General features: G+C 42.7%; 1 protein-coding gene and 1 pseudogene across 1 annotated transcript; one reads left to right on the top strand and one right to left on the bottom strand.

The window, feature by feature from the left end:
• Positions 1–1,759: 1,759 nt before the first annotated feature.
• LOC129475453 (RNA polymerase II elongation factor ELL2-like) lies at positions 1,760–3,847 on the top strand (annotated as a pseudogene).
• Positions 3,848–8,512: 4,665 nt separating this feature from the next.
• Positions 8,513–9,989, bottom strand: LOC129476291 (putative protein FAM47C). Its single transcript, XM_055269098.1, has one exon. It carries the CDS (start codon positions 9,962–9,964, stop codon positions 8,513–8,515), a length of 1,452 nt encoding a protein of 483 aa, XP_055125073.1. The 5' UTR covers positions 9,965–9,989.
• Between the last annotated feature and the right edge of the window lie 253 nt (positions 9,990–10,242).

The raw sequence follows: 10,242 nt of genomic DNA, 5'->3' as shown, positions 1-10,242 counted from the left end.
TCAAACTGAAAAAGTTAGAACAACGAAGATCAGGAAAAAAGAGAAACCCTGGACACTTACAAAGATCAGAGGTTATATCAGTCTGAAAATAACTTATGCTGATTTAAACAGAAAAGGAATTTATTAAAAGAAAATTGTGTACCTCACTGAAACTCTGGGAGGGCTGGAAAGCTGGGCAGAGGCTGAGGGGCAGGAATATTGCTCTAAATCACCCCACATAAAAGCCTATTGAGTACTCAGTTGCCACTGTCACTATGTAACAGATGATACAGTTTGTGTCAGAACTACCACAGTACTGGACATTTCATGCTGCCAGTAAGACCCTGTCTCTACTTCCCTGGGAATTTGATCTTGAGACAGCCAAACTTTCCACCCAAGGTGAATCTCCATAGTCACAGATATTTGGCATGGTTAGCTTCAATTCAGAGTCTGATAGTACTGACAAGAGCATCTGATTGGCAGAATGTTGTCATGCACTCACATCCTAGCTGCAAGGAATGTTGTGAAAAATCTGAATGTGGTATTTTCAATTATGTAAAAGGAAGTAAGGTCTGACTTCCACTAACTCTCACAAAGTGAGAATTCCAAGAAATAATTGTCATGACAAAAGTCATAAAGCTTTCCCTGTATGTTTTCTTCTAGGAGTTTTAGAGTTTCAGGTCTCACATTTAAGTCTTTATTCTATCTTGAGTTTATTTTTGTATATGGTGCAAGACAAGGATCTGATTATTCTTTTGCATGTGGCTATACAGTATTCCCACCACCTTAAATGAAGAGAGTATCCTTTTTGCATTGTTTATTCTTCGTAGTTGACCATATATGGGCAGGTTTATTTCTGGATTTCTAGTCTTGTTTCATTGGTTTATATGTCTGTCTTTATGCCAGTACCATACTGTTTTTTTATTACTGTAGCTTTGTATTATATTTTTAAATTAGGAAACATGAAGCCTTTAGCTTTGTTCTATTTTTCTGAAGAACAAAGAGAAATAATGTTCTTTCATGTTGCTATTCAGTTCTTGGTGGTTCCATATGAATTTTAGGATTTTTTTTCTATTTCTGTAAAAAATATCATAAGGATTTTGATAGGGATTGCATTGAATTATAGATTGCTTTGAGTTATTGGACATTTTAAAAATATTTTTCCTATCCATGAACATGAGATGCCTTTCCATTTATTCATGGCTTCTTTAATTTATTTAATCAATGTTATATGTTGTCTTAGTCTGTTTTCTGTTGCTACAACAGACACCTGGGTAATTTATAAAGAGGTTTATTTAGCTCACAATTCTAGAGGATGGGAGGTCCAAGATCAGGTGGCTGTATGTGGCCAACTTCTGGTGACGGCTTTGTGTGTCATAACATGGCAGAGAATTGGAAGGGGAAGCAGGCACATGCGAAGAGGCCAAACACGAGAGGCAGCCTTACTTTATAACAACCTACTCTCATGGTAACGAATCCAGTCTCACAAGACCAAGAACTCACTCCTGTGAGAAAGCCATTACCTAATCACCTCTTAAAGTTACTACCTCCCAATACCATTACACTGGCAATTAAATTTCAACATGAATTTTCGTGGAGACAAACTACATACAAACCATAGCATATGGTTTTCAATGTACATGTCATTCACCTCTTTGGTTAAGTATTTCTAAGAATTTTATTTTTTTGATACTATTATAAATGAGATTATTTTCTTAATTTGTTTCAGATGGTTCATTGTTAGTGTATAAAAACATAACTAAGATGGCAGTACGTCAGCAGCGGGATGGCCCTAGCAGTGGCGGCGGCTGCAGAAGCCCAAGCAGCCGCGGCCGCAGCGGAGGCTAGAGCCGGAGCGGAGGCGGCAGCGGCACCCCTGAGAGTTTAAGATGGCGGCGGGGGGCGGGCAGCGGGCCTGCGGGGAGGAGCAGCGCTATGGGCTGTCGTGCGGACGGCTAGGGCAGGACAACATCACCGTACTGCATGTGAAGCTCACCGAGACGGCGATCCGGGCGCTCAGACTTACCAGAGTCACAAGAATTTAATTCCTTTTCGACCTTCAATTCAGTTCCAAGGACTCCACGGGCTCTGGAGCCTCCCAGCTCAGTTGCCTGGGATTTATACAAGATAAAATTACAGTGTGTGCAACAAACGACTCGTATCAGATGACACGTGAAAGAATGACCCAGGCAGAGGAGGAATCCCGCAAACGAAGCACAAAAGTTATCAAACCCGGTGGACCATATGTAGGGAAAAGAGTGCAAATTCGGAAAGCACCTTAAGCTGTTTCAGATACAGTTCCTGAGAGGAAAAGGTCAACCCCCATGAACCCTGCAAATACAATTCGAAAGACACATAGCAGCAGCAGCGTCTCTCAGAGGCCATACAGGGACAGGGTGATTCACTTACTGGCCCTGAAGGCCTACAAGAAACCGGAGCTACTTGCTAGACTCCAGAAAGATGGCGTCAATCAAAAAGACAAGAACTCCCTGGGAGCAATTCTGCAACAGGTAGCCAATCTGAATCCTAAGGACCTCTCATATACCTTAAAGGATTATGTTTTTAAAGAGCTTCAAAGAGACTGGCCTGGATACAGTGAAATAGAAGGTCATTGGAGTCAGTGCTCTCTAGAAAACTAAATCCATCTCAGAATGCTGTAGGCACCAGCCGTTCAGAATCTCCTGTATGTTCTAGTAGAGACGCTGTATCTTCTCCTCAGAAACGGCTTTTGGATTCAGAGTTTATTGATCCTTTAATGAATAAAAAAGCCCGAATATCTCACCTGACGAACAGAGTACCACCAACACTAAATGGTCATTTGAATCCCACCAGTGAAAAATCTGCTGCAGGCCTCCCGCTGCCCCCTGCAGCTGCTGCCATCCCCACCCCTCCACCGCTGCCTTCAACCTATCTGCCCGTCTCACATCCTCCTCAGATTGTAAATTCTAACTCCAATTCCCCTAGCACTCCAGAAGGCCGGGGGACTCAAGACCTATCTGTTGACAGTTTTAGTCAAAATGATAGTATCTATGAGGACCAGCAAGACAAATATACCTCTAGGACTTCTCTGGAAACCTTACCCCCGGTTCAGTTCTGCTAAAGTGTCCAAAGCCTATGGAAGAAAACCATTCAATGTCTCACAAAAAGTCCAAAAAGAAGTCGAAAAAACATAAGGAAAAGGACCAAATAAAAAAGCACAACATTGAGACTATTGAGGAAAAGGAGGAAGATCTTAAGAGAGAAGAGGAAATTGCCAAGCTAAATAACTCCAGTCCAGATTCCAGTGGAGGAGTTAAAGAGGATTGCATTGCCTCCATGGAACCTTCAGCAATTGAACTCCCAGATTATTTGATAAAATATATCGCTATCGTCTCCTATGAGCAACGCCAGAATTATAAGGATGACTTCAATGCAGAGTATGATGAGTACAGAGCTTTGCATGCCAGGATGGAGACTGTAGCTAGATTTATCAAACTAGATGCACAAAGAAAGCGCCTTTCTCCAGGCTCAAAAGAGTATCAGAATGTTCATGAAGAAGTCTTACAAGAATATCAGAAGATAAAGCAGTCTAGTCCCAATTACCATGAAGAAAAATACAGATGTGAATATCTTTATAACAAGCTGGCTCACATCAAAAGGCTAATAGGTGAATTTGACCAACAGCAAGCAGAGTTATGGCCCTAGAACTCTGCTTGGACCAGAAGATGTGAATAAACTTAAGCTTATTTATTTAAAATTCCAAATGAGTTGCTCTAGAGTCTAAAAAGGTGAAACTTTGGCTGTTGAAAGTTTCAGTGTTAGTAAACCCGAGTTACTTTTTCTTTTCCATTTTACTTTGCTTCCCTGCATTTCAAAGTTGCTCTTTCTGGTCCTCCCCACCCCCCCACCCCCAAGACTTGTGTTTGTTAATAGAAATAATTTTTTTAGGTATTGGGGATCCATTGTCTATATTTCAAATCAGTTTTTTTCCTCAAAAACTTGTGTTTGTTATTAGAAATGATTTTTTAGATATTGGGGATCCAGTGTCCACACTTAAAAGTTGTATGTGTTTAAAAAACAACAACAGTAGTGTGCAAGGTGAAATGCTTTTGGATAAACGTAAGCCTATTTTCTGACCTTTCTTAATGCAAACTCTTTGCCTTAAATGGTAGAATATTTAGAAATTTGCACAAAATTAAAAAAAAAAACATTGTCTTGGAGGGTTAAAAAATAGAAAGGTGTATGTGTATAGATTCACATACACATATGTATATACAGGCTGACTTGATCTAGAACATTAAATCCGCCCTGCAAGTTAACCCCCCATTGCAATGGTTGCCTTAAGGTGTTTGCTAGTTGTGTACATAGTGTGGTTAATCATTAGCTACACTGCTTCCCACTTGATTAGAGCAATGGGAAGCATACTGTGGCCTACCAGCATCTGGAAGTGTGTGCTCGGTCTGTATGTGTGCAGAGGTGGTGTGGATATGAGCGTGCATGAAGGAAAAAAAGCTGCTACTCCTAGTAGGCCAAACGCTCAGGTTAAACAACTGACGAGTGTTACTGTAGGGTGTTTTTTTTTTGTTTGTTTGTTTGTTTGTTTTATCAAATTGCTACTTTTGTTGTGGAAGACAAAAGCATTTCCATTTCAATGAGTTTGTCAGCTTTATTAATGTTGGGCAAAAATTGGTATGTCATGAAAATGAAACAGATCTATACTTTTGGGACAAAATTATAAAATTAAATGTGTAGGTAACCTATTTATATACTGCTATAAAGTATTTTTTGAAGAGAGATATGCAAAGAAGCTATTACCTACATAAGATATATATTTAAAGATTTTTTTTTCATCCTGGTGCCAGGAATATAAAAAAGAGTGGATATATTTAACCATAACATACTGTGATTCGTCAAACAGCACAAACTTTCATTTCATGGAGTTTATCTGTTGACATTGATTTAAACTGTCACTTGTTTTATCATGTGGGAACATAAGTTATGTGGTCAAAAATATAAAGATTTTGAACTAATGTTGATTCAAGTTGTATTGTCTTATTGTATTGTCTTTTCAAAGTGCAGCCAGTTGAAAAGGGAAGCATTATGTTTACCAATCTGTTTTGAAATGTTTGCCAAAATTTTGGTAGTGTCTTTAATAAAGATGTTTGTCTCCAAAAAAAAACACATAACTAAATTTTGTATATTGATTTCCTTACCTGTAACTTTACCAAATTCATTTATTTGTTCTTCTTATTATTATTCTTATTTTGGTTACATCTTTAAGGCTTTCTATATATAAGATCATGTCATCTGCAAATAGGGACAATTTAACTTCTTCCTTTCCAACTTAGACGCTTTTATTTCTCTGTCTTGCCTAATTGCTCTGATAAATATGTTGAATAATAGTGGCAAGGGTGTGCATCTTTGCTTGTTCCTGGTCTTAGATGAAAAGTTTCAGTTTTTCACCATTGAGTATGATGTTTGCTGTGGACTTTTCATATACAGCCTTTATTATGTTGAGGGAATTTCCTTGTATTCTAGGTTTGTTGAATGCCTTTATTATAAAAAAATTGAATTTTTGAATCTATTAAGACAATCATGTAATTTTTATTCTTTGTTCTGTTAATGTGTTACATTATTGATTGGCATATGTTGAGCCATCCTTACATCCTAGGGATAAATATCACTTATTTGTGGTAATATAATCCTTTCAATGTGTTAAATTCAGTTTGCTATTATTTTCTGAGGATTTTTGCATCTATATTCAAGAATATTGGCCCGTAGTTTTCTTTTCTTGTAGTGTCTTTTTTTTTTTTTTTTGGCTTTCCTGTTAGATAATGCTGGCCTCATAAAATGAGTTTGGAAGTATTCCATCTTTTAAATTTTTTTGGAGGATTTCAAGAAAGATTGGCCTTAATCTTCCCTTAGATGTTTGGTAGAATTCCCCTATGAAGCCATCTGGTCCTGAGCTTTACTTTGTTGGGAGGTTTTTTGTTGTTGCTTTTTGAGATGGAGTCTTGCTCTGTCACCCAGGCTGGAGTGCAGTGGCTCATTCTCAGCTCACTGCAACTTCTGCTTCCTGGGTTCAAGGGATTCTCCTGCCTCAGCCTGCAGAGTAGCTGGGATTACAGGTGCCCACCACCATGCCCAGCTAATTTTTGTATTTTTAGTAGAGACGAGGTTTCACCATGTTGGCCAGGCTGGTCTGGAACTCCTGACCTCCAGTGATCCACCTGCCTTGGCCTCCCAAAGTGCTGAGATTACAGGCGTCAGCCACCACGCCCAGCCTGTTGGGAGGTTTTTGATTACTGATTCAGTGTCCTTACTAGTTATGAATCTGTTCAGATTTTCTATCTTTTTCATGATTCAGTTTTAGTAGGTTATAAGTTTATAAGAATTTATCCATTTCTTCCAGGTTTTCCAATTTGTTGGTATATAATTATTCTTAGTAGTCTCTTATAATTCTTTTTATTTCCATGGCCGGGGTGCTAGCCTTGATGTGAGTATTTGCAGCAGCAGTGGTGGCAGTATGGCTTGGTGGGGGTGAAGAGCCCCCACTGGGACTGTGTGCATGTCCCTGCAGCTGGTGGTTATAGCATGGAGGTGGGGGCATTAGTGGGTGCAGGACTGTGTGCACCCTCTGTGCATGTTCACGCGGGCAGCAGCAGCTGCTCAAGGCTAGGGGCTAGTCTACTGTTTTCTATGCCTAGTTTTGCTCTGGTGGCCCAGGCTCAGGGGCAGAGTGCTGACAGTGGGGGCTGGGGGGCTCTGTGCCCACCAATGTTCTGAAGACAATGGTGGTGTGGTGGGGTTGGGGGTGGGGGGAGGAGGTGCACTCACTCCAGCAGCAGTGGCAAGGCAGGGTGCAGGTGTACCATTGTGCTGGTGGGGAAGAGAAGGCTAGGTCTGCCTGGGCATATATGCACCAGCATAGTGATGTGGAGGGTGGCCATGGGTGCAAATGAGCTGTTATGTGTTTTCAGAGGCCACTCTGCTGGAGCACTCTGCCAGTCAGGTGTGGTCCACCAGCTATAATGTGAGCTCCAAGAGGCACCTGGAGGCTGTGCTGCAAGTAGCTGTGGCCAGGCTGGGGCCCCGCAGGAGGCCAGCAGACTGAGAGGTGCTCAGGTTGGACTAGTCCTGTCTCATGGGTAAGACTGCCCTGCAGAGTTCAGGTCCAAAAGTTCCCTTAGGGCTAAATTATCCTGTGCAAGCAATTCTAGCCTAGGGGAATGCACATCTCTGACAATGCTCCACTACAGTTGCTCTCACAGGACACCCTCTGTGCTCTGCCTGTGGCTGGAGTTCTACCGCTACCACTTCTCTAAGTAGCTTTCCCTGACAACTCAAGTGTCCATGGTGGTCTAGGGTCTCCTCTTGCTAAGATTCCAAAGGCCCACAGTGAGAGTAGGCAGCTCCTTGCCTGTTAAACTCATCCCCTCTGTAGGAGTCCCTGGGGGCCAGGAACACGTTCCAGTGTGCACTAGCCCTAGGGAGGGTTCCTAGCTTCCTCCCCCTTCAGCCCACCCTCTGTATTTTCCCTCCCCCTGTTCTGCCTCTGCCTAAAGCTATATGATAAGAACATGGCAGCACTGGGATGTGAACTCATTTTTGCCTAGCTCCAAAAGCCTTGCTCATTCATTCAGACTCTCAGAAATGAAAAATAATTCCCTTCATCTTTGTTAAATCACATATTCCTACAGTCAAATTCTCCAAAGCTTTTGTGAAACCTATGCGATGCTGTAATACAATTGATTACCACAGTATTTATGGAAGATACCATTCATAGCTTTAGGCTACACAGGCACAGTTACATATCAAGCTCTCTTGAATTCTGTCTCTTTCTAAAACCTATGGATTTGAAGTCAGGATGTTTTCAGAAGTCCAACTGGTGTTAAAAATCCAAATAGATCAAACATTGTTTCTGTTTATATCTGTGTGACAACTAATACCAATGTGTGTAATTACAGTGTGGAGAAACCCACATAATTTCTCTGAGGAAAGTTTATTTCCCTGGAAGTAGCCATTACCAAGAAGCAATAGAAACCGTAACCAGTGGCTCTTATTTTGCAATTACACTTTTTCATCTTAATGTTAGTATATGTGCAGCCAAAGCAAGCACTACTTTTTCATGTTAAGCAATGGCTAAGATTGTGTGTGATATAGGTGAAAGCTATCACCAGATAAACACCATCAAAAAGTTATGTTTGTATAGTGTATTTCTGTTGTGATATTTTTAGTGCCGTTCTTCCTTTCCAACTCCCTCCTTCTCTTCCACAAATACAGGTTTTGTATTAATTCTGTGATGCCTGAGGCATTAGGCACTCTAAGTAATCCTTTAAGGCTCACCAGAATTTGAGTTTGATGATATGGTGTCCATTGTGTAAATGAGGATACATCCTCCGTGAAGTGCAAGAATTTGCATATTTATAAACATTAGGTAGTGAATTTACGGATGTTGCCAACGTTGTACATTCCTGGGGCCAGTCATCATAAATTCTGATTGATGTTTAAAATGAGCAAGAAATACCCAATTAAGTAGTAAATTGAAAACCATCTAATCTTCTTCCGATTCATCTGTGACATCTTCTTTGTACTTGTAAACTTGCATTGCACGTTGAATAGGAGTCTTAACCGAGTCATAAGTCCATCCCTTCCTGGCAAACAGCCTTTGAATGATGCCAGGCATTTCATAGCTCTTGCTTGGAATGAAATCCTTAAAGGCGATTGGTGCATAAAGACCGTCAAGAATGTCGGGTTCATCAGGCTTTTCAAGTATGAGCTTGGGGTCAATCAAAGGTTCATCACTTCTTAGCTTTTTCCCCAACCTAGGCTTCAGGTACCATGCTCCATACTCCATCTTCACATGCTGTGCACTATAAGAATTCGGTGCAGTCTGGATTTTCCCGTCCAAGTCTTTTTTCTGTGAGAAGAATTCGACCTCATCCATTTCGTCTAGCTCCATGCAGTACTTCAGCCCTGAGGAACACTCGTTTGCCTTCTTATTCTTTTGGTCTTGATAGGTTGCTCTGCACTCAGGGGTAAAGTCAAACAGACTGCTGATGGATTCTTCATCAACTCCTAGGTCTCCAGCCCACTTGAAGTCACGGAGTTTTCTCGATGTGTGTCTACGTTGAAGAGAGTCAGAAACACACTCCATTGTGCTTGATGTACCTTCCTGAAACAGTTCTTTTAGATGAGACACTCCAGTCTTGGTAGGCTCCGGGCAGAAACTGGACACCCGATGAGTCTTGGTAGGCTCCAGGCAGAGACTAGACACTCGACGAGTCTTGGGAGGCTCCAGGTGGAGACTGGACACCCGAGTCTTGGGAGGCTCTGGGCGGAGATGGGACACTCCAGTCTCAGGAGGCTCCGGACGGAGACTGGACACCGGAGTCTTGGGAGGCTCTGGGCGGAGATAGGACACCCGAGTCTCGGGAGGCCGAGGGGAGAATTCCCCACGGGGGTATTTACTAGGCTTCGTGGGTTCGTCTGTTGTCTTCTCCTGGCCCTCACAAGCGCATGCGTCCTCCAGCTTCCTCTCAGGATCCAGCGGTTTCAGTACCTGTAGTAGGAGATCTGGAGGCATATCTTCTCCCAGACTGGGGTACATGGCCAAGGGATGCTTGGCCATCAGCTGGGCTTCCACTTCCTCTACGAACGCCTTCCGTGCTGGCTGTGCTGTCGAGAGCTTGGAAAACAGGGCCGTTTTCTTGAGCAGCTTTTTCTTCCTGCTTTTGGGGTCAGCTTGGGGACCTCTGAGAGATATTTTGGGGAGCAAAAACTCGTCACGGCGACAAACGAGTGTATCTTCGGGAGACAGACAGCCGTAGCGGAAGTCATCCATGCCCTCCGTCACAAACACCCAGTTCTGGGTGTCCACGGGCGGGAATCTCAGGCGCCTGTGCTTGCGCTTCGCGAAGTACTTGGAAGGCAGTTTGTCACAGTACCAGGGCTTGGAGTCCATGCCCGGGGAACTCGGCCGGTCCTGTGGCCTCTGGTCCCCCATGGTGGCCCTCGCTGGGGTGCCACCTCTCCAGTTTCCGCGGTTCCTGATCCCTGCCGCTCTAGTCGCTACGAGACCGCCAGCTACGCAGCCCAGGTTCCTTCCTGGAGGCGGGGCAGCGCTGACGCCACCTGCGCAGCCTGGATTCTAACAGGTGCGTAGTGGAATCTCATTCTGGGTTTCATTTGCGTTTCCTAATAACTACTGGTATTGAACATCTCTATATTTGCTTATTTGCCATCCTTATCTCTCCTTGGTTGAAGTTTCTGTTGATTTTTTCC

The sequence above is a fragment of the Symphalangus syndactylus genome, chromosome X (genome assembly GCF_028878055.3).
Source record: "Symphalangus syndactylus isolate Jambi chromosome X, NHGRI_mSymSyn1-v2.1_pri, whole genome shotgun sequence".
In the NCBI taxonomy this organism is placed as follows: Eukaryota; Metazoa; Chordata; class Mammalia; order Primates; family Hylobatidae; genus Symphalangus; species Symphalangus syndactylus.
The sequence above is the reverse complement of the archived record's forward strand: the minus strand, read 5'-3'. Positions and strand labels throughout refer to the sequence as shown.